Here is a 25542-nt window from a genome sequence, read left to right as displayed (position 1 = left end):
ACAAAGTGATTTTGACAAAACCCAAACTGAATTAGTAAGCAGGTTGTCAGTTAATACAGCTTTATAGCATTGTTGATGGCACTTCTATCACCATATATTAATGGGGGAGAAAGAAAGGACTGCAGATGCTGGGATCTAGATGAAAAACACTATGATGCTGGAGGAACTCAGCAGGCCAGGCAGCATCCGTGGAGAAAAGCAGACGGTCAACATTTTGGGTCAGGACCCTTCTTCAGGACTGAAGATGGGAAAAGGGGGAAGCCCAAAGGGGAAGCCTGGCCTGCTGAGTGTTTTTCATATACTGATGGGGTTTGGATTCGTCCTGCCTTTGTGGATGTACTTGGTCAGTACATTATTATAATGCAGGTTGTATACATGTTTTCACTTCAATTTTGTAGTTTTTCATTTGGTAAACTTTGTTAGAGGAGACTGCCTTTTAATAGTTACTGTTGGCATTTTAAAACAATATCTTCCTGGCATCGGAACATCTGTTCCAGGGTTACCTTACTAATGGTTTGTGCAAATCTTCAATCAATCTTGCTTTGAAGTAATTTTCTCCAGGAATATACACAGAAAATATATTTTATGTTAAATAGGGTTAGAATTTTTATTTTATTGGTAATAATATATTTTGAATTGCATGGGCTATTATTGGATTTGTGTGTATGTGTATATGCTGCTCTGGAATGAAACTAATACTTTTATTTGCACAACTTGTAGGCCATCCAAACATCAGAGGATTTTTAAGCCATGGTGGTCTGAATGGTATCTTTGAAGCGATGTACCATGGTGTACCTGTAGTTGGAATTCCCCTTTTTGGTGATCATTATGATACAATGACACGTGTGCATGCCAAAGGGATGGGCATCTCATTAAACTGGAAAACAATGACAGAAGATGATCTGTATAATGCAATGGTGACAATAATTACTGATCCACGGTAAGAGAGAATGACTTGCAATGTATTGCAAAAGTACAGGAGGCACATTGTTGAATTAAATGTTTTTGCTGATTTTAAAATATGAACCAACAACATCAGAGATGGGCATTTAAAATAAAAGTCCATATAAATGGAAAAGCGATATCAACTAAGTCCATATAAATGGAAAAGCGATATCAACTAAGAAATTAAGGGCAACAAAACAGCTGAAAGGTTTTTGAAAAGAAATGTAAGTTTGAAGGTGGTTTAAAATGGATTCAGCAGAATGATGAACTTGGTGTATGATGTACAAACATGTTGCATGAGTTTTAAAGGCTGTGAAATGCTCTAAATGAGGTTTTGGAAGGGAAGTATGAGACACATTCAGAAAGAGGGAAAGTTCCACAGTGATATCAGGAAGCATGCTCTCATGCAAAGTTTAATGAGCTTCTCTGCAAGACGGATACAAGGGATTTGTAATATAGCTGGGCAAATAACAGTGCAGATCTGACATAAATGAATGGGAAATCGTAGATAAGGGGTTAGCTAGTTTACAGGTATTCCTGTGAATGGAAGATTGGACCAAGTAAAGTCCAAAGTAAGAAAAGGATATTTGGGCCAACAGACTGCATCATTCAGATCACAGATGTTTAGTCTCAGATTTGTTTTATTGTTTCATAATGACCAGGTATTTTGATTGGTAGCGTGCACGTTTCAACATCTGCTGCTGATGAGCTTCCTGGGTGGGGAGTGATTTTGAATTTTTAATTTGGTCTTAGCTCTCTTCATAATTGCTTTGCAAAATAAGTGCATGCACTGAAACTGAGTCAAGCTATAAAATTGTAGATTTGTCTCGTGTTACAGAACCAAATGCTACCGGTAATTATAAGGCATACTATTCTCAATCAAACCAACAAAGACACTTTGTATTGTACTGATGGCAACATAAGATTGAGCTCTGAAACTTAACTATCCTTTAATGATTGAATTTTTGTGAATAGCTGTACAGCCCTTGTTTTTTTTTCATGTACTTGGAGGGCTGAGATGAAGTATTCAAGTAAAAACCTGTGTGTAGAAGTTCCTATCTTTATACCAACCCTTCAAAGAGACTCCTAGTCATCATCAGCTAGTACTGAAGATATGGTTGAAAATTTGAATAAGGATAAAGGAGAAATAAAATGCAGGATGACTGCAGTGGAAGATCTATCTAGATTGCTCTTTTAGAAAACTAGCTTGGACTCTGAGCTGATGGTCTCCTTCCAAGCTGTAACCGTTCATAGAATTCTATAGAGGTATTTAAATCTCTTAATGACAGCAAATTGAACTCTGAGAAGCTGCTTAATATGAGGCTATGAACAAGGTTCAAATCAGTTGTAACCATATCAAACCATGTGGTTAATACTCAGACTGGATTAACCATGGAGATCATTAAGGTTGACAAGATCAATAGTTTTAGGCACCTGGATAGACCATTGTCCAGAAGGATGTAGATAGGAAGCACCATATTATTTTTGAATTCTGGACTTAACAGACTAATATTCTTTTGTTATTTGAGTATTCTTGTTCATCTTCAATTTTGCAACTGTAATTGAAAATCTTGAGACATGCTAGGCAGTTCACTTTCTAGTACCCTTGTCCTGCTAATAAATCCCAAATTCTTTGTAAGAAGCACAAATTTCATGAGTGGTCAGGGTATTTGAAAGGTAATGACACACACATGAAATGAAAAAAAATCACAATGTCAATTTCATTCTGGCATCTGTTCCAGCAGATGGACCACATTGAAGTATTGTCACAAACAGCAAATGAAGTCAAAACTGCACACTAATTTTTAACTAATGTTTCAAAATATTTTACGGTGCAAAACAAAAGTTAAACAAAGGTCTAAGGTAAAACCTGAAATAGCACAAATCTCTCATTGTTTTAATCATTTTTTAAAAAAATGGAATTTTGTAATTTGAGTATTAGGTTCCTCGAACAGGATGCCAATCTATGATTACTGACAAACACCTCTGGTATTTTACGATTATTATTTGAAAATTTAGAATATAGAAACATCTGGCACAGAAATAGGCTCTAATGGCTCGTGTCATCCATGCTGACCGTGATGCCAATCTATGGTGATCTCATTTGCCTACAATACTCCTAAATGTAGTCTAACCAATATTTTGTTTAACAAAACATAATGTCATATCTCTTTAAATATTTTGTTTTAAAGTGTAATATTTCTGTTTCTACTTTGCCTCAATTTCATGTTATTCAATGAAAGTTACCTTTTTCTAGATTTTCTTTTGTAGCAAGTACCTTGGGAATGTGTTGAAGTTCCTGTTACTTTAATATTTGAAAAAAATTCCTTCTGTAAAGGGACCAGGTATTAGTGCTTTCTGTGGATTTCCCCTTTTAACTTTGCATGAGTAGACTTCAGAACCTGCTGACAGATTCATCGTGATTTGATGAGTATCTCAGTTTTACAACTCCAAACTCTGGAGCAGTGCATGTTTGTGCTACAATGCAAGGACATGGCTCACAATTGGAAGTTACTGTGTTTGACAACTTTACCAAATACAAGAAAAATGCAATAATTGCTGCATTGCAGTATTCTGTCAAGCACTTTTTTCCACTGTTCACTTTTTTGGAATCGTTTGAAAATTGGTGAGGCACAAGATATGTGATGTTGGATGTGCAATTATTAAAAACAATTTATTGTCTCTATGCCGGATAAATGGATGAAAATGGTTTATGAAATAGACTGCAATGTGATGGATTATATCTTTGTTAGAAGTTTAGAAATGCAACTTAAAATTATTTGTATTGTAGGTAATTGTAGTGTATTGAATAATACATTGTTGTCTTTTTTAAGCTACAAGCAACGTGCAGAACAGTTATCTCAGATTCATAAAGACCAACCAGAACATCCTGTGAGCCGAACCGTTTATTGGATTAACTACATCCTCCGTTACAGTGGGGCAGAGCATCTACGTGCTGCTGTTTATAATATCCGGTTCTACCAATACTACTTGTTGGATGCATTTCTGCTAATTGCAATAAGTATTGTTGTTGCATTCAAGATAGGATTTTGGTTAGTAAATCTGGTCACCAAAAGGTTTTCATCTAAATTATTGCATAGTAAAGCTAATGGATACTGCTACAATGGAATACCAAATGGTAAACATCGGAAGAATGGTCACATCAAACATGAAAAAAAAGTGAAATGAATATCTGTTCCATAATATTGGGAAAGATTTAACATTTAAATATAATTCCAGCTGTGTAACACATTACTGACGGCGTTTAAGAAAATAACTGCGTTAATGTTCTCCACTTTAACCTCATTTTGCCTAAAATTCCATGTGCTGACTAAAGGACCGATGAGCACAACTTAAAATGCAATACTGTATATTTGAATCTTGGTATTTCTGCACAAGTTACTTCTGGCACTGAAAAATAAGGGCCTTAATTCTTGGAGCCTTTTATTATGAAATTTTATAAACCGTTTTGTGATCTATTAGTGACTTGTGTGCCCCAATTTTTAAAAAAAAATAAAAAAATGAAGGCTTTGATACTTCTGTAAATTTTTTTTATGTTTCCGTGTTCTATGTTAGCTATGACTACAGTGAATAGTACACTAACTCAATTGTGATGCTGGTATACTCAATTATTTGAGCAATTTAAAAACGTTTTATTTGCTATGGTGAATGACATGGCAAATAAAATGATAAATCTGTGGTTGGATCTCCTGACTGTAGAGAATTGCTTTGTTTTTTTTTCCACCATCACTATGATTTTTATTAATTGGCACAAATCCAGACAGGCCCCCCATATACACAGCCTTCACTAAATCAAAGATGGTACATAGTTTAATAATTGTCAAGTGTTGCATAAGTGATCTAATCTGAAGATTTCAGATTTTCAAACACTAATTGTGTAGTTGATGAGTAAGACAAGGAAAGTACACTATCTTAAAGTTTTACGTGGTTTATATTTCATAATTCACAGATACGGGAAATAATATGCAGTTAGTTACAACATGAATTCAACAGTACATTTATAGGTGCACCATGTTTTTAATGCGACTTGGGAAATGCTCTGTAAATCCCATTTAAAAATACAGCATCCATGATGGGTGGCAATGTTTTCCACAGGATTTTAGGTGCATCACCTTTTTCCAGGGTCATTTAACTCGATTTAAAATTGAGCATTGCCTTTCAAATTGATCTCACATATTGAATAAATGTGTACTAGGAATTAATTTGCCATCTATCGATTCAAAAAGTTCACAGGGTCTAGATTCCATCAGGAATGTCTTGGATAGGGAAAGTTGAAGGTTTATATTTTCTCAATATTATTTTAACTACCTGCCTTTATTTTATTCCTGTCCTGTCCTGTGGTCCAGAACGTATAAATATGAAGCTGACACACTTTTAACTATTACAAGCAAAAAAGCTTGTTGCCCATCACTTGCCAAAGTATTTTTACATGGTCTTTAGATTTTCCCATCAGAGCATATGTGAATTTTTGTCGGTGATTGTTATTTTTCAGCAGTTTCATGTTGGCAGCTTCTTCCTGTTCTTTTGAACATCTCTGGGGCACACAATTCACTGTTTTGTAACTACTAGCCTTGTGCTGCTTTCCTGTATATTTGTCATAGTTTGTCTACTGTGTGATGTGTTTACTGACAAATGAACTAGCCCTGCTGTGAGTGTATTTTTTTTTAATTTATTCTAATTGAAGTTCATGTGTCTGACAGAGAAACTAAGAGTGCCTTGTATCCAATGTTACTATTGCCTCCTTGATTTTGACCAAAATATAGACTGTATTTTTCTATCCTACTTGGAGCCACAAATGGCCATTGATTGTAAGGAAATTGGCGGGTTATGAACAGCTAATAGCTTTAAATAATTTAACAAAGGAAAGTTGATGTACATATGCTTACATTACTTTCACTTCTGTTCAAAACCCTCTGCAGTACTGCCATGAAGTGGCCATGGGGAAAGCAGATTAACTGCTTAGAGGCTATGATTGGTGGGGTGGTAACAAAGTTGTTTTAGCATATCCATATGCAGATGTGTTGAAATGGAATAACAGATGCAATGTCTTCAGGCTGTAGTATAGCTGGGCTAAAGCTGAAAAAGCCAAGCAATAAGCACTGATTACATGCTGGCCTGGAACCTTTTTTATATGTGTATATATAAAAATGTAAATGTCTGTAATTTCAGCTACAGTTTTAAGTATATACACTGTCATCTGTTACTGCAATAAAGTTAAATGCAAAGCACAGTTTCTGTGTATGCTTTATAGTTACAAATTATACATAATTTCAGATAATAAGATTTTGCTGATATACATTGCCATTGTACAATTTTTTGCTTGATTATTATTGTTTTTTTCTGAATCAAATAGAATTACATCTTCAATGTATTCAAAAGAGATGCACAATGGTAAACACCCCACTTAAATTGCTTGTCATCCTATTGGATAGGTTGCTGCCAAACTATAGCAAAGAATTTAGATGCTTTGGGCAACAGTTGATTTCTGTTTTCCAGTCTCTAATGTTAGCTTGGGAGGTAATGATTTTTACATTCACAGTCCTGACCCAGTTTATAATCAGTGGAGCTGTTGGAGACTTGGATTGCTTTTTAAGAATGCCTTTGCACAGATGAAAGAGAACTTTTTTTAAACCCGCTGTTTCTGCAGGCCGTATGTAGTCTACCTCCATCCAGCTAATTTCCTGGCAGATGTCTAAAGTAATGAATAAAGCTTCAAAGTATTTAACCATCCATATCGCATCTCACAATTAGCCTGTGCCCAGTTGTACCCTTGTGGTAGTTTCTTTTTTGCCACTGAACACAGCCTCCATGCCTTGGGAGTTGTTTGATAATAAATCGAAGTTATACTTGGTACAGTGATGGTACTTCTGACCAGGATGATTGTGGGCTCAAGTCCCACTCAACTTTAAGCTAGGTTTGATATTTTGGTAAAGTGTTGAATTATAATTTAAAAAAAAAGACCTAGAAAATCACCAGTATTGGGTGTGGGGCATGCCGACAACTGTTCTGATTGTGGGCCGCCTTTAACAATATTTAAGTGGCAAGGCCCAATTTTGCCTCTGCGGCATTGTAGTGTTTGCAGTGGAAAACTGGTAACTGAAGGTGCATGGAAGAGAGGGTTCGCTGTTATCCTGGATCCCAAAGACCAATTTCAGGTCTCTGGGTTGGAGTACTGATCTGAGATTGGGACCTGGGGCAGGGGCTGGATTGGATGATGGATCAGGATCCGGGGGGGGGGGGGGGGGGTGGGTGCTGGTAAGGGAGTATCTCTGAAGTCTGCAGCTGGCAGAGGGTGGATGGGTTGGTCGGTAACAGTGTTTGTCTGCTGGTTATATGGTACTATTAAATGAAAGATCATATTGGCCCAGTTTTTATTGTAACCTCTAATGACTTATCAATGAGAGATTTATTGAGTGCTTTACGTGAATTTGCATGCAAACTATTTCAGATACACCATATTCCGATGAGATGGGTAAAAATAGGAATAAGAACTTTTTCAAAAAAGGACTTAAGTTTCAGAGGTGAAATACTAAGCAAGTTGATCTCACCTCCTTAACAGTCAACTACTTCCAGTCAGTACAGGAAGTAGTTCTTGGCAGCAACGAGATCTAAGAAATCCACTTTGGAAGGAACTAAGGCAAAAGAGATGCATTCCTTTTTCTGGAATGACGAGTTCCATTGTCAGTTTATCGTGCTTGTGGATTCACACTTGTGAAAATCTACTAGCGAGAGTGTGTGTGTATGTATATATGATATCTAGTACCATTCTGTAGTGGCAAGCTGGAACAACTTTAGTTCAGTGAGGCCACTTCTGACCTAGATGATGGTAGGCACTGTCCCAGTATCTCTCTGTGTTCTGTAAAATGAGGAACAATGATTAACTTGTGTGCCGGTTCACTGGTGTTTTAATTAGCACCTGTGGCAGAAGACCTATCATTGGACAGAGTGCTAAATTTGTAAAGAATTAAGGTTGTGCAGTATGCATAAGATTGTGATATGCAGCTGGCATTAAAGTTGTGGTTTGGAATAAACTGGGAGGTGTTTAATTCAGTGCACTATTAGGGATACAATATCATGGTCAGTAAATCTCTGGCAATAATCATTACAGCACAGGGGGTGAGAAAAATCTTGGATTTCAAAACAAACTGATGGGTTAGGAAGGTACTAGAGGAATTAATTATCTGGGATGGAGAGTTGGTGATTGTGGGAAGAGGAGAGATTGATGCCCACATTAAAAGGGAAGGGAGTGAGCTTCAACATGTTACCTTTCCATCTGCCCCAAAGCCATCTAATTTTTTGGAGCAGGTGGGAAGGTGCCTCTAAAACCTTTACCAAGTAAGTTAACCTTTTTTTGACTTTGATGCTTTCCCACTTATGCTCAAAGCTTTCAAAGCATATGCGCAGATTTTCCACTGATAATTTTTGCATGAATATAAATTTTAAAATTGCATCTCAAGTAGCAGTCTCAATCAACAAACAAAAAGGAAGTCAAACTTTGTTCCTATAGAAAAGGATCTTTCAAGAATTTCACATCAAAAGTTCTAGACATGATGTACAAATGAAGAAAACTGGTAACAACCAAAGTGCGGGTCTGAAAGATTGATTAAAATATTACATTGGGGGAAAACAGCTGGGGAAGATGCAGTGTTTCTTGAGTACAACTTTTAGGCTTGTGTTGAAATGATTTCAGTTATTGATTCTGATAAGAAACTCCAGTTGTGCTATAATTAACTAACTTATTTAATGACTTTACATATTAAACATGGCATCAATCCTAATGTTGAGATCCTCCTTATCATCCAGCAAGCATTAATCCTATAGATGTATAGTTTTGTGAACCATTAACTTCACAGAGGGCAAATCAAAGTGTGTTCAATAGCATTACACAACACATTAGCATCCTCGAGACAAGGTATTAACATTGAGGTTTGCATCTACAATGGTAGTGTTAAATGGGTGTTTATAAATTTGATGCCATTTAGTATTAGCATTTTTAGCTGGTAAGGCACAGCTGTTAGAGATGAGGCACAAACAGAAAAATTGGTGCCCACAGTGAGTGGACTCATAAGGTGCTTGGGCAACTGGTTTTAATTGGGGTAGGATGGTTAAATTTTGACATCTCTTCCTTTACCCCCACTCTACAATCTTTGCCAGCCCCTGAGATGTCTTGTGCACTAATTGGTAGATATGTGGGGAGTTTGATTATACAATATTGCATTGGAAATACTGAACCAAGAAACAGTAGGCAATCTAAAGTCCATTGGAACAAAGTCAGTCATTTAGAAAAGAAGCAGGGTCTCTGGAATTTATAAAAAAGCTTGCATTTAAGATTTCTTTATTTAAGATTTCTCTTTTAGTCACACGTACATCAAAAGTGAAATGCACCTTTGTGTAGAATGTTCTGGGGGCAGCCCGCAAGTGTTGCCATGCTTCCAGTGCCAACGTAGTATGCCCACAACTTCCTAACCCATACGTCTTTGGAATGTGGGAGGAAACCGGAGCACCTGGAGGAAACCCACGCAGTCACGGAGAGAATGTACAAACTCCTTATAGACAGCAGCTGGAGTTGAACCCTGAAAGTGGAGACCTAATTATAATATCTCAAAAGCTGGCACCTCTGACAGTGCAGTATTGGGTGGTAGACTCTGAACTGAGATGGGTACTTTATTCATTGTTCTGTCCTTTAGATATAGATGCCACTCTAAGTATAGAACATCAAAAACATGGTTTGGATTTCACAACCAGAACGGGTTTTTAAACATCTGTTGAATGAAACCAAACCTTGTAAATTTTAGACCCAATTGAAGCCAGTTATTAAGCCCTGTTTGGCAATAGTTCAGCAAATGATTTGAGTTCTGCAATTCACCTCCATCCCATATCAAAGCTTTAATTCTATTTTCTTCCGTTCAAATTTCAGTTCAAGCCATTTATGTAATTATTTCCTCTGGACACTGGTTTCCTCCCACATTCCAAAGGCATGTTGGTAGGTTAATTGACAAGTGGAATTAACAAAGGAATCAAAGTGGAGTTGATGGGCATCTGAGAAGGAATGGGGCTAATAGGAGCTTTGCTGGGAGCCAGCATAGGCCTGACTGGCTGATGGACTCCTGTGTCATAAGAAATTTCAATGGCTTTGCATGGTAGTTTGTTCACCCAGGTCAACTGTCCTTGATATGTCCTTCTAAACCAGTCACTGAGTGTAAAATAAAATGGTTATAGTCTCTTTTAAGCATTCATCCACTGATATTTTCAATAATGAAGAAGAGTGATGAACCTGGAATAAAAGAATTTTCTAAAATGGTTCAAATGCCAACTGAAGATCAATCTTCAATGAAGGAAAGAAATATTCAGGGAAGGTATATTTTTAATTTATGGGATGTGAGCATTGGTAGCAAGGCCAGGACATGTTCCTCATCCCTAACTGCCCACATGAGGTGGTGGTAAGCCACCAAGTTTAACAGGCTGCAGTTCATCAGGCACAGGTACTCCTGCAATGGTATTGGGAAGGATGTTCCAAGATTTTCACCCACTATAAAGGATTGAGATGAAAGTGGTTCACCAAATTGATTTCTGGAATTTTGATTTTTTTTTAGTATGAGAAGTCTGTGCTTGAGTTTAGAATAGTGGGAGGTAATCTCATTGACAAATACAAAATTCTTACAGAACTTGACTATGTGAATGAATGGTTTAAAAGGACATATCAAAGATGGGGTAATGCTTCCTCTAGAGCTAGAAGTCATAGTCTTTATATGTATATATAAAAAGAGATTGGTCCTTCAGGAGCAAAGAGACTTTGGAGTTTAGAAATGGGGAGGTTTTGTTACAATTTTAGAGGGTGTTGGTGAGGCTTTGAGTATTTCTCTCATTTCAAGAATTAGCCTGCTAAACCTTTTTTGACTGCCTCCAATACTACTATATCCTTTCTTAGATAATGGGACCAAAATTCTGCAGTACTTGAAGTGTGGCCTCACCAATACCTTGTAAAATTGTAACAAAGCATCCAAATTTCTAAACTCCAACCCCTTTGTAATAAAGGCCAATGTGTCACTCGCCCTCCTAATTACTTGCTGCACTTGCCTGCTAACTTTTTGTGATATCATGCTTCTGACTCATGACACGTGATGTTGAACAGGCTTTGGGTTAAAGGAGTTAAATCACTTGCCACAGGATACAGGCAACTCCCACATTTTTCCTTGCAGAATTCACAAATCACTCCCCCAAAAAAAGTTGAAATATGGAATAAAACTCACTGTCAGGGAATTCAAGTGAAAAATGGTTAATAAATAGTTTCTTTCTTCAACTCTCATTTCTTGACACATGTGGAAATGATGCAGCTTTGCATTACAGGCAATGGCGATACAGTTTTCCAGAAAAGTAACCTCCGCCCCCACATAAATGTAGGTGTCACCTATATCTAGTTTTTGACCAACTTCTGCAATCATGCTATTTATGTAGCTGGTCCAATTAAGTTTTTGGTCAATGGTGACTCTGGATGATGACAGTGGGGCTCTGACATTGCATATCATGGGAGGCAAGCAAGAGATTACTGGGACTTTGAGATTTTTAAGTCTTCACTGGACACAAGTGAGGAAACAGATGACTGGAGGACGACAAATGTCCCCTTTTCAAGAAGGACAGCAGTGAAATGCTTGGTAATTACAGGCCTGTGAGTCAGTAGTAAGGAAGTTATCGGAAAAAAAATCTGAGAGACTGGATTAATGATCACTTGGAAAGGCGGTGACTAATCAGAGGTAGTTAGCATGGCTTTAAGAAGGGCAGATCCTATCTGACCAATCTGACTGAATTTTTTGAAGAGGTAACAAAATGTATTGATGAGGGCAATGGATGAACTTCAGTAAGGTCTTTGACAAGGTCCCACGTGGGAGACTGGTCCAACAGTTTAGGGGCCATGGGTCCATGGCAAGTTGGTAAACTGGATCCAAAATTTGCTTGACAATATGAGACAGGGTGATAGTAGAGTGATATCTTTGTGATTATATGATTGTGACTGCTGGTGTTCCACAGGGATCAGCTTGCTGTTTTTTAATATATGTGAGTGATTTGGATTTGAATGTGGATGTAGGAGGCATGATCAGTGAGTTTGCAGATGACACAAAGATTGGAGTTGTTGATGGTGCGGAGGGTAGTCTTGGGCTACATGGGATTATCAATGTATTGGTGAAATGGTCTGAAAATGGCAGATTGAGTTTAATCCTGATAGATTTTGTGAGTACCAACAAGGCTAGGACATATACCAAGAATGGTAGGGTCTAAGAGAATATGGAGAACCAGAGGGATCTTGGAGTACAATTCCAAAAATCCTTGAAGGTGGCAGTACAGGTAGATAACATTGTTAAGAAGGCATACAGGACACTTAATCAGTTGGAGCACTGAATACAAGAGCAAGGAGGTTATGCTCCAACTTTATAACACATTGTTCAGACCTCGGCTAGAGTATAGGGATCAGTTCTGATCACCACACTATAGGAAAGATATGACAGAGCTGGAGTGGGTGCAGAGGAGATTCATCTGGATGTTGTCTGGGATGGAGCTTTTCAGCTGTGAGGAGGGGCTGGGTCTGTTTCCCTGAAAGAGGTTCAATGGGGCTATGATTGAGGTACATAGTATCATGAGAAGTATAGATACCTGTATGAAAGATTGCAGGAAACCTTTCCCCATATCAGAGGCAGATGAAACTGAAGGACAAAGATTTAGGGTAAGTGGGAAGAGATTTAGAGGGGATCTGAGGAGGATCTTTTTCACCCAGAGAGTAGTGAGTAACTGGAATACACTGCTAGGAGAGTCACTGACATCATTTAAGAAGTGTCTAGACAAGTATTTGAATCACCTAGGCATAGAAAACTACTGATGAAGGGTCTCAATGCGAAACGTCAACTGTTTACTTCCCTCATGGATGCTGCCTGACCTGCTGAGATCCTCTGGAATTGTGTGTGTGTGTGTGTGTGTGTGTGTGTGTGTGTGTGTGTGTGTGTGTGTGTGTGTGTGTGTGTGTGTGTGTGTGTGTGTGTGTGTGTGTGTGTGTGTGTGTGTGTGTGTGTGTGTGTGTGTGTGTGTGTGTGTGTGTGTGTCTGTTGCATTGAAAACTACATGCTGCAAGAAGGGCTTAATATGGATAGGTGCCTGCTAGTCGAAATATACGTGGTTGGCCCAGTGGTCTTTTGGACTTAAGATGGAAGGAAGGTCATTGACAACACAGCTGCCAATGGTTGGGCCTAGGACTCTGTCCTGAGGAACTTCTGCAACATGTCCTGGGGCTATGATGATTGATCTCACAAAATCATTGGAATAATTTTCCCTCTATTCCCAATAACTACCAGAGCTCTTGGATTCCACACTTGGTCAAATGCTGCCTTGATCTCACCTATCCTCTTGAATTTAGCTCTTCAATCCATGTTTACTTTTGCTGGTGTTAATTATTTTTGATATAATTTTCTTCACGACTTATTTGGTTTGCAACACCACCAACAGTGCTATCAAACAGCACTTACTCTCCAATAACCTGCTCACCAATGCCCAATTTGGGTTTGACCAAGACCACTCAGCTCCTGGTCTCATTACAGCCTTGGTCAAACAGGGACCAAAGGGTTGAATTACAGAGGTGAGATGAGAGTGACTGCCCTTGACATCAGGACATCAACAATCTGAAATAACATTAAAACCAATGGGTTCAAGTGGAAAACAATTTAATTGTTGGAGTCATACAAAGGAAGATATTGATGTTTGTTGGAGGTCAATCTTTTATTATTGCTGCAGAAATTCCTTGGGACAGTGTTCTAGCTCCAAGGAAGTTTATTTTATTACTTTTAGAGGTGCAACACATGTAAGGGTTGTTTCATCAGTTTCAAATACACAATATTACTATTTTCAAATGTTTTGTTTTATTCTAGGAAACAATTACTTTCATTGCATTTCTTGTCAGAACTGTTAATTTTTACATTATACAATTTTGTGAAATGTTTGAAATTGTCCATATTAAAGCATGCATGCTAAACTAAATAGATGAACCACTCAGTGCTGTATTTTAAACCTATAACTGCAAAAAAAATGCTGGACAAAGTACCAGCAAATAATGATTTTTCCATACTAAATAGTATTTATAACAAAGTATACCATTCCATGTTTGGTGACAATTATCACCATCTCTAATTTAAAGAAAGATCTTTGATGTGGTTGTTAGTCTGGTTTGAAGCAGCAATAAGTAATAATTTCATGGATATCTGTCCTTGAGCACAGTGATTTCTTAGCTTTACCCTGGAAAAAATAAAATAAAATGATAAATGAATTCACATTCCTCTAGTGGCTTGTTTAATTAAAATACATGCAATTATTAGCAGACTTTCTAACATTTTGCCATCTTTACAGTATTTAAAGAGCCTGGATAAATACATGGAACTATGATATTATGGCTTTTGCAGAGACTTGGCTGTCACCAGGGCAGGAATGGATACTGAATATTCCTGGATTTCAGTGTTTTAAAAGGGATAGGGAGGGGGGGAGAAGAGGAGAGAGGTGGCGTTACTGGTCAGGGATACTATTACAGCTGCAGAAAGGGTGGATAATGTAGAAGGATCCTCTCTAGAGTCAGTATGGGTGGAAGTTACTCTACTGGGAGTATTCTATAGGCCCCCCAGTTGGATACGATCAGGTACTTTGTATACATGACAGAACAGAAAATGCTCACAAATATTAGCTCAGTTTTGGTGCATATATCTCTCAGCCTTCTTCTGTAACTTGGACCAACAAAGTGTGCAACTGAGTCTGCTGCAGAAATAAAAATACTCCAAAGAGATTTGATTTTCTCAGTTGGCTTGCCTGTAGAAAGCAGAGGTTTGTGGTGGAGGGAGTGCATTCAGATTGGAGGGCTGTGACTAGCGGTGTCCCACAAGGATCAGTTCTGGGACCTCTGCTTTTCGTGATTTTTATTAATGACTTGGATGAGGGGGTAGATGGGTAGGTTGGCAAGTTTGCAGACGACACAAAGGTTGGTGGTGTTGTGGATAGTGTGGAGGATTGTCAAAGATTGCAGAGGGACATTGATAGGATGCAGAGCTGGGCTGAGAGGTGGCAGATGGAGTTCAGTCCGGAGAAGTGTGAGATGGTACATTTTGGAAGGACAAACTCCAAGGCGGAGTACAAAGTTAATGGCAGGATTCTGGGGAGTGTGGAGGAGCAGAGGGATCTGGGGGTTCATATCCACAGATCACTGAAAGTTGCCTCACAGGTGGATAGGGTAGTTAATAAAGCTTCTGAGATGTTAGCATTCATAAGTCGTGGGATAGAATTTAAGAGCCGTGAGGTAATGATGCAGCTATACAAAATTCTGGTTAGACCACACTTGGAGTACTGTGTCCAGTTCTGGTCACCTCATTATAGGAAGGATGTGGAAGCATTGGAAAAGGTGCAGAGGAGATTTACCAAGATGCTGCCTGTTTTAGAGAGTATGCATTATGAGGAAAGACTAAGGGAGCTAGGGCTTTACTCTTTGGAGAGAAGGAGGATATGAAGAGACATAGAGGTGTACAAAATATTAAGAGGAATAGAGTGGATAGCCAGCACCTCTTTCCCAGGGCACCAATGCTCAATACAAGAGGGCATGGCTTTAAAGTATTGGGTGGGAAGTTCAAGGGAGATATCAGAGGGAGGTTTTTCACCCAGAGAGTGGTTGGGGCATGGAATGCGCTGCCTGGGGCGGTGGTGGAGGCAGGTACATTGATCAAATTCAAGAGATTGCTAAGTAAGCATATGGAGGAATTTAAAATAGAGGGATATGTGGGGGGAAGGGGTTAGATAGTTCTTAGGCGAGGTTTAAAGGTCAGCACAACATTGTGGGCCGAAGGGCCTGTATTGTGCTGTACTTTCTATGATTCCATGATTAAAGGTGCTTCAGCATTTGACACACGCATGACATAAAACAAAGACAACCCCAACTAGTCAAAAACAAATCTTGCCACCCTCCCTACACTCTCCACCCTGGCTTCCTATTCTGGAGGAAAGGACCTTATGGCCTAATTCTAAAATTAGAAGTGTTCTGCTAGGTTGCCACTCTGATTCTCCAATTTATTCACCCTCATCGTTCATTTATTCAGACTCTTCCCCCTATCCTTCTCACTGCTGCTTTTTACCTTTCTTGGCCCTGTATTCAATGACCTGGGTCTGTTCCTTTTTTTTAATTTCAAACACTTCTAAAAATTGCTTTCAAATGCAAACTCTAACGGCATAACGTTATCAATACTTTTAGATGAAGTTTTAAACTTTATTTATACAGCATGGTAACAGGCCTTCCTGCCCGATGGGCTCGCGCCGTGCAATTACCGGAGCCCATCGGGCAGGAAGGCCTGTTACCGTGCTGTATAAACCGGAGCACCTGCAGGAAACCCACGCGGTCACGGGGAGAACGTACAAACTCCTTACAGACAGCGGCGGGAATTGACCCCCGATCGCTGGCGCTGTAATAGCAATACACTAACTGCTGCACTCCGTGCCGCATGGCTTTTGACTTTTATTTAAGCCTGAGCTCAGCACTAACTTGGGTGGAAATCATAGATTGAAATTACCTCTAGAACTTCTTGATGCCTCGTATGGTCTCGTCTAAGCTTTCCATTGATGAAATTTGACACATCCCTTCATTTCCTCAGTCAATTTCTCCAATACCATTATCCCTCCTCTCACAATTTGCAGCTGACTCAGAATTCCACAGTTAATTAGTTAATGTCCTTTCTTACATTTGAAGGGAATTTTTTTTCAGAATTTACAACTGATAACAGGTTTTTAATCAAACAAAATGCAAGATTACTTATGATTTATGCAAGGAAGAAAGTCAAATGCACAAGCCGATGAGGTATGAGCTTCCAGATTGAGCAACTTTATGAAGGGAACTTATTCCATGATGGCCATAAACCATCAAGTCTTTGGTACAACTGGTCCACTGTAATATTATGCTGAAACCATCACTGAGGACGCAGCTGAAGATGGTTGGGGTAGTGATGTCCTGAGCAAGCCCTTGTTCATTGGTACAGTAGTTCTGATAAACTATATGAACTGTTGCTGCAATAAGTGGTACGTCTGCTTCATTTGGGCACAGACATTTAATACTCCAATTAGAAGAAAAATATTAAATAATGCAAATTGGATGATAAATACAGAAAAGTGATTATATAAAATATAACTGTCCTTTATTCTGCTTGTTTGCATTAATACAATCAAATAAGCTTTCTTGAATTATGTGAACACTTAACCATTGTTTCATAGTGGTTACCTTGCAGTCCTAAAGCATTTATCATTTCCATATAGGAGAATCTGCCATCATTATTTTCATCAAACTCTTTAATTTTTTGTTCTGGTGGTGCCCATATTCCAAGGTTATTCACTAGGTCCTCGTATGTCAAGTACCCACGCCCAGTCCAGTCTGCTGCATAGAAGAAGGAACGGAGTGCTGCGAGAAGACAAGGTTCATGAATATGAAAAATACATCAAGAAATTATTAGGTGATCTTATCTTCAAAGGCTTATTAAAAATCATAAATAAAATTAAAATATCATTACAAAAATTGAAATGCATATATGAAATGGTTAAATTATAAAATAACCTCACTAGAAAACACTCGTGTTACATTTCATAGGATTTCCAAGAACTGTGAGGAATATGTTTACAATTTTTAGGTATGCATGACTGGGCTGGTGCCCCTCGATGGAAGCATGTGTAATAAACACATTGGAATATTGTACTTAAAACAGAAGATCAATCATTCTATTATTTTAAACTGTTGATGATTTGATTAGATTGTGGTGTTAGTCACAGTAAGAACTTTTTTAGAACCATGGATGCTACATTATGTATTTTATGAGAATTGGTCATTTCTGATGAATGCATAAAGGAAGTTCAGTTTTCATCAAAAGGTTCTGGGACTTTTTTAGTTTTCTAGAATATGTTTATATTTGTATATATGTTGCTGTGCTTTGAGATGTAACATACAGAAAAGTTCTTGGAAAGTTTAATCAGATCTCACACTATTTGAATGCATGTCGCATTTGCAACAAGATAGATGAATGATAGCATAGAGAGCAATGTATGAGTGTGATGTAATAGCACGATGACCAGGACTGGGTGCTCAATATTCCAGGTAATCAGTTGCAACATGGCAACTGGTGGACCCCATTATGGTAAACAGTGAGCACATCTGCAGCAAGTGCTGGCTGTTCGAGGGACTTCGGCTCAGGCCCGATGAGCTGGAGTCTGAATACTGCAACACATCAGGGAGAGGGAGAATTACCTGGACACAGTATTTCAGGAGCCAGTCACACCCCTTGGATTAACCACCTCTAAACTGGCAAATGGTCAGGGACAAGATGGTGTGATTGTCGAAGAGACAGGTAGAGGGATCCAAAGGTTAGTTTCAGAGGAGCCTTAGCCCTCACACATGTCTAACAGGTACAAGGATATTACTTCCTGTCTGGACGGGGGTGGGGAATGCAGTGAATGAATTGGGACATCATATTACAGCTGTACAAGATGTTGGTGAGTATTGTGTGCAGCTATGGTTGCCAAGCTCTAAAAAAGATGTCATAAAGCTGGAAAGGAAGCAGAAGAGATTCACAAGGATGTTACAGAGACTGGAGTTATATGAAGAGACTGGATAGGCTGGGGCTTTTTGCCACGGAGCGTAGGAAGGTATAAGGTTGTATAAAATCACGAGAGACATAGAAAAGATGAATGGTCACAGTCTTTTTCCCAGAGTAGGGGAGTCTAAAACTAGAAGGCAAAGGTTTAAGGTGAGAGGGGCAAGACTTCAATGGGACCTGAGGGGAAACTGAAGGGCGGTGGGTACATGGAACGAGCTGCCAGAGGAAGTGATGGAGGCAGGTATAATTACATTGTTTAAGAGCTAAGCAGAAGGGACTGTTTCTGTGCTTTACAAAAAATCCCAATTACAAGGGGTGAAGTATTGGAGAAATTCAGGGAGTTAAAGGCGGACAAGTCACCAGGACCTGATGGACGGCACATTAGGGTTTCAAAGGATGTGGCTGCAGAGATAATGGACACATTGCTTGAAATTTTTCAGAACTCACTAAACTCTGGGTGGGTACCAGAAAACTGGAAAATAGTCAATATGATTCCAATGTTCTAAAAGAGAGGAAGACCGAAGGCAGGGAACTCCAGGCCAGTTAGTTTAATAGTGAAATGCTAGAACCAATAATCAAATAGGAAATAGCAAAGCTTTTAGGAAAGCTGTATATAATTAAACGTAGTTAAAATGGTTTTATGAAAGGTAAATCATGTTTGAGAAATTTGCTCAAATTCTTTGAAGATGTGATGTAGAGTGGATAGAAGGGAATCTGTAGATGCCACCTTATACCTACTGGCCCCTGTCTCACCCCTCCACCTTTCCTCTTTATACCAGCTATCTTCTCTCTCCATTCTCAGTCCTGCTGCAGGGTCTCAAACTGAACCATCAACAATTTCTTCCCCACAGATGCTGCTCAACCCATTGATTTCCTCCAGCAGTTTGTTTTTACAATCTGTAGATATAATCTATTTAGATTTTCAAAAGGCATTTGGCAAGGTGCCATATTGGAAGTTGGTGCATAAATCAAAGGAAGTATGTTAGAATGGATTAAAAACTGGCTTTCTCATGGAAAATAAACAGTTGGCATAAATGGGTCCTTTTCAGACTGGAAGGAGCTAACTAGTGGAGTACCGCTGGCATCAGTTGCTGGCCTGGAGGAATCAAAAGGCAGAACCTGGTAAGACCCCACTTGGTGTACTGTGCTCAGTTCTGGTCACCTCACTACAGGAAGGATGTGGAAACCATAGCAAGGGTGCAGAAGAGATTTGCAAGGATGTTGCCTGGATTGGGGAGCATGCCTTATGAAAACAGGTTGAGTGAACTTGGCCTTTTCTCCTTGGAGCGACAGAGGATGAGAGGTGACCTGATAGATGTGTATAAGATGATAAGAGGCATTGATCGTGTGGATAGTCAGAGGCTTTATCCCAGGGCTGAAATGGTTGCCACAAGAGGATACAGGTTTAAGGTGCTGGGGAGTAGGTATAAGAGGAGATGTAAGGGGTAAGTTTTTTACTCAGAGAGTGGTGAGTGCATGGAATGGGCTGCCAGCAACGGTGGTGGAGGTAGATACGATAGGGTCTTTTAAGAGACTTTTGGATAGGTACATGGAGCTTAGAAAAATAGAGGGCTATGGGTAAGCCTAGTAATTTCTAAGGTAGGGACATGTTTGGCACAACTTTGTGGGCTGAAGGGCCTGTATTGTGCTGTAGGTTTTCCATGTTTCTATGTTTCTAAATGGAGAGAGACTGCAAATGAGTGAAATACAGAGGGATTGAGGTGTTCTAATGCATGAATCACAAAAAAACTAGCAGGCAAGTCTAACAAGTAGTTAAGAAGACAACCAGCATTTTGGCCTTCATTGTAAAGGGATTAGAGTTTAAAAACAGGGAGGTTTTGATGCAATTATACAGGGTGTTGTCAAGGCTTCACCTGGAATACTGTGTGCAGTTGTGCTCTTCCCTTAAAAAAAAGATATAGCAACTTTGACAGCAGTGGTGAAGGAGATTCACCAGGGTAATTCCTGGGATGAGAGTGTTGTCCTATCCAAAGTGACAAATAGTTTAGGCTTCTATTCCTTGGATTTTAGAAGAATGGGGGTGACCTTATTCAAACATATAAGATCCTCAAGGGGGCTTGACAGGGTAGATGTTGGGATGTTTTCACCAGTGGAAGAGACATGAACAAGGGGACATAAGTACTATATAAAGGGCCAGTCGTTTAAAACTGAAGTACATAGACATTTCTTTTGCAGAGGGTGGTGAATCTCTGGAATTCTCTGCCTCAGTGGGTGATGGAATTTGGATCATTACAAGTATTTAGAGTGGTGGTGGATAAATATTTGGTAGATCGAAGAATGGAGGGGTATGGAGAAATGGCATTGAGAAGGAATTGAGGCCAGTATCGATCAGCCATGATTATATTAAATGGTGGGCAGGCTTGAAGGGCCTGATGACCTCCTCCTGCTCCTATTTTCTTGTGTTCTTGTACCTTCCTCTGCCTTTAAATGACCCGTTGCCTGCACATTGTGTCTCACAGACAGCCTGATATTTCCCAGCCGACAGGAACCGCAGAATGCCCACGGTGTCCGGTCTATGGGTATCTGAAATCTCAGGTTCAACAAAATATTTGTGACCTAACAAACAAATGGAGGTGTGGAAAGTGCACAGGAGAACAATGATCTTAGAGGATTCTTCGGCACTGTCCAAACACCTCACAGGCCCACCCTGTGGGAATTAGGAATGGAGGAAAGCTTATCACAGCAAGGTATTTAGTGTCGCTGGAAGGAAGACTTTGCAGAACTCCTCAACCAAGACTATCCTTGACACTTGAGTCCTTGACTTCATTCTACACCAAATAGTGATTCCCCTAGACTGACAAAAAGTTGAAAAAGCCATCTGCCAACTTAGAAACAATAAGGCCTCTGGAATGGATAGTGTTCCTGCTGAAGTTCTAAAACATGATAGAAGAAGAACTTCTGGGACAAATTTACAACCTCATATCCTACGTCTGGGAAGAGGAGGACATGCTTGGGGAGCTCAGAGACATCGTAATCATGATCATATTCAGGAAAAGAGACATAGAATATAGAACATGGAACAGTACAGCACAGAAACAGGCTCTTCAGACCACAATGCTGTGCCAAATTACTTAAACTAGTAATTGAATGCATAACTAAACTAAACCTTCTGTCTACACAATGTCCATATCCCTCCATTAATGTTCTTATCTAAGAACCTCTTAAATGCCTCTGTCATATCTGCCTTCACCACCACCCCTGGCAACACATTCCAGGCACCCACCACTCTCCGTGCAAAAGCCTTGCCCTGCATATCTCATTTGAACTTTCCCCTCTCACCTTAAATGCATGCCCTGTAGTATTAATCATTTTGACCCTGGGAAAAAGATACTGGCTGTTTACTTTATCTATGCCTTTTATAATCTCATAAACTTCTATCTGGTCTCCCCCCAACCTCCATTGCTCCAGAGAAAACAACGCAATCTTTCTTTATAGTACATGCCTTCTAATCCAGGCAGCATCCTGGTAAACCTCTTCTACACTCTCTTCAAAGTCTCCACATTCTTCCTACAATGGGGCAACCAGAATTGAATCCAATACTCCAAATGTGGCCTAACTAGAGTTCTATGAAACTGCAACATAACTTCCCAACTCCTGAACTCAATGCCTCGACTAATAAAGGCATGCATGCCATACCCCTTCTTTACCACCCTATCAACCTGTGCAGCGAGACACAATTGGAGACACACCCAATTAAGATTAATTCAGGGAGACATTCCTGCTATCTGAAACAGGGAAGGACCTGTGCCTACTTACAGTGGCTGAACTTCCCATATCACAATGTGGATTCTGTCTGTCAAGTGATACAAAAGACATGATCCTCTACCAAGCAAGTTTAAAAAATAAATGCAGAGAGCAGCACAAGCCACTATTTGTAGCCTTTTGCAACCCTACGAAAACCTTTGATTTTACCAACCAAAAAGGACTGTGATGAATCCTTCTCAATTTGGCTACTCAGTTAAATTCACCTCCATTCCACAACTGCTACATGATGCTATCTGAGAAAATGAGTGTGTGAAGACCAAGACCTCAAACCCCGCACTATAGTGCTCCACTAGTCAGCAGTAACCCCTACTCTTCCGTAGGCTTTCGAGAAATGGACTATCTACAGTAGGCACCTCAAAGCTCTGAAGAGGTACAACCATTATTAAATCCTCCAAACGTATTGGCAGAATATCTGAACCAATCTCAATATCCTATGTCAGGACAACATCTCCAGCATCAAGGCATGAACTACACACAGCAAGGTCCAATGGGCATGCCATAGTTCTCACATGTCTGACACTGGACTCTCGAAATAAAGATCACCATCAGAATAGCAACGTTTAAGAATCATTCAGACAAACACATGAGCAGACAGGGATGGAGAGATACAGACCATGTGCAGGCAGATGTGTAGGTTAAATTGGCATCATGGTCGGCATAGAGAGCACGGGTCGGAGGACCTGTTCCTGTGCTGTGCTGTGCTGTTCTGTCATTTAAGATACAAGAAGCACTTCAAGAATATTCTCAAAGCCTTATTCAAAACAAAATGTAACAGCTTCATCAACTTGAGAGGATGACTTACTTGTCAAAGCTGGTTTGACAGGCAGGACTGAAAGGAAGGACAGCAAGGGACAGGACAATAAACATGGTGGGATTGATGGGGCGAAAGGTGCCAATGCCCCTCCGGATCAGAAGCCCAACCCTATGAAGCACCTGGGGCCAAGTCCCGATGCCGAGGCTCCCCTAGATGCCTCACTTACCTGTTGAGCAGTCCACTCCTCTTCAGGATCTTTAGACCTGTATGGGAACAACAACTTACCTCACAGGCCAGCTGAATCCACTCCAGGTCTGTCCTTAAGCAGTCACTTACCTTCCAGTCCAGGTAAATCCACGCCTGGTATTCCAGGTCTGTCCAGAAGAAATCACTTACCTTCCAGTGCAGATGTATTCGCTCCAGGTCTTCCAGGTCTTCCAGGTCTTCCAGGTCTGTCCTTAAGCAATCACCATCCAGTACAAGTGGCTCCACTCAAGGACTCCCAAGACCAATGAGGCGCAGCCCCTTACCTCAGAAGCATGGTAAGGGGGCTGGGCTGCAGGTGAGACTGAAACAGCATGGATTCAAGACCCCCCTCCCCCAGCATACTCCCAGCTAATGTCCAGGCCATTGAGAACAAAGTTGATGAACTAAGGGCAAGACTGACCTACCAAAGAGACCTATCACAGCAGTCCCTGAAACGAGGCTTACACCTGCTTCACCTGATTGTGCCATTCTCAATTCACCAAATGGACCATACAGCATCCTCAGGCAAAGTTAGGGGCAGAGGGGTCTGCTTCTTAATCAATAACTCGTGGTGCTCGGATGTGATGGTCCTGGTGAGCTCCTGTTCACCCAGCCAGGAATATCTAACTATGAAGTGTCTCCCATACTACCTGCCATGGGAGTTCACTTCAGCTATCCTGATGGCAGTCTACATCCCACCCCAGACAGACATGAAGCCTGCACTCTGTGGTCGACAGCCTTGAAACAGGATACCCTGAGGCCCTCTTCATTATTGCGGGTGACTTCAACCAGGCCAACTTCAAGAGTGTGTTACCAAAATACTACCAGCACGTCTCCTGTCCCACCTGGGGCCCAAACACCCTTGACCACTGCTATACAACCATCAAAGATGCCTTCTGAGCCACCACTTGCCCTCACTTTGGGAAATCGGACCACCAGGCTGTGCTCCTACTCCCTGCCTACAACAGAAACTGAAACAGGAGGATCCAGTACAGAGAGTCGTGTAGTGCTAGTCTGAGGAAGCAGATGAGCTTCGACATGACTGCTTTGAGTCAGTGAACTTGTCCACGTTCAAAGATTCAGCTGCCAGCCTAGGTGAGTATGCCACCACCATCACAGGCTTTATCAGCAAATGTGTTGAGGACTGTGTACCAAAGAGGACAATCCAGGTGTTCCCAAACCGGAAACCATGGATGAACCGGGAGATCCGCTCCCCACTGAAGTTTAGGACTGCTGAATTTAAATCATGTGACCCTGACCTTTACAAGTAATCAAGGTACAACCTCTGTAAAGCTATCAGAGATGCTCAGAGACAATATCAGTCCAAAATCGAGTCCCAGACCAGCCGTCAGTTGTGGCAGGGCTTACATGCTATAATGGGCTACAAAACAAATGGGCAACTGGACCTGTGGTCACCCTTGAGGATGTAAGATCAGCCTTCCGGAGAGTGAACCCAAGGAAAGCATCTGGCCCAGATGGTATCCCTGGCCGTGTGCTCAGATCTTCTGCTGATCAGCTGACAGGGGTATTTGCAGACATATTTAACCTCTCCTTGCCGGTACTGAAGAAAGGCAAGGTAACATGCCTTAATGACTACCAACTAGTGGCTCTGACATCCACAATCATGAAGTGCTTTGAGAGGCTGGTCATGGCACGCATTATCTCCAGCCTCCCAGACAATCTCGACCCACTGCAATTCGCCTATCGCCGAAACACGTCTACGGTGGATGCCATCTCCCTAGCCCTACACTCATCTCTGGAGCATCTGGACAGTAAAGACACCTATGTTAGACAGCTCTGCCTTCAATTCTATAATTCCAAGCAAACTCATCATCAAACTCTGAGACTTGGGACTCAACACCTCCCTCTGCAACTGGATCCTTGACTGTCTGACCAACAGACTGCAATCAGTGAGGATAGGCAGCAATACCTCCAGCAGGATTATTCTCAACACTGGTGCCCCACAAGGCTGTGTCATCAGCCCTCCACTCTACTTCCTATACACTCATGACTGTGTGGCCAGATTCCGCTCTAACTTCATCTACAAGTTTGCAGATGATGCCACTGTAGTGGGCCGTATCTCAAGTAATGATGAGTCGGAGTACTAGAAGGAGATAGAGAGGTTAGTGACATAGTGTCACGACAACAACC

At 40.4% G+C, this 25542-nt stretch overlaps 2 protein-coding genes across 4 annotated transcripts in view; one reads left to right on the top strand and one right to left on the bottom strand.

Annotated features, from left to right (window-relative positions):
• Positions 1-6191, top strand: part of ugt8 (UDP glycosyltransferase 8) — an 81183-nt gene extending 74992 nt beyond the window's left edge. For both annotated transcript variants that reach the window (XM_052010134.1, XM_052010135.1), the window contains exons 5-6: positions 721-940; positions 3780-6191. In XM_052010134.1, the coding sequence (XP_051866094.1) occupies positions 721-940; positions 3780-4134 (575 nt within the window). In that variant the 3' untranslated portion in view covers positions 4135-6191. The remainder of the gene's footprint in view (positions 1-720; positions 941-3779) is intronic.
• Positions 6192-13846: 7655 nt separating this feature from the next.
• Positions 13847-25542, bottom strand: part of LOC127567475 (EF-hand calcium-binding domain-containing protein 14-like) — a 64744-nt gene continuing 53048 nt past the window's right edge. For both annotated transcript variants that reach the window (XM_052010433.1, XM_052010434.1), the window contains 2 exons: positions 17243-17419; positions 13847-14238 (listed from right to left, as the gene is read on the bottom strand). In XM_052010433.1, the coding sequence (XP_051866393.1) occupies positions 14234-14238; positions 17243-17419 (182 nt within the window). In that variant the 3' untranslated portion in view covers positions 13847-14233. The remainder of the gene's footprint in view (positions 14239-17242; positions 17420-25542) is intronic.

The sequence above is a fragment of the Pristis pectinata genome, chromosome 2 (genome assembly GCF_009764475.1).
Source record: "Pristis pectinata isolate sPriPec2 chromosome 2, sPriPec2.1.pri, whole genome shotgun sequence".
Lineage (NCBI taxonomy): Eukaryota > Metazoa > Chordata > Chondrichthyes > Rhinopristiformes > Pristidae > Pristis > Pristis pectinata.
Note: the sequence above shows the minus strand (reverse complement) of the source record. Positions and strands in the feature narration are given on the sequence as shown.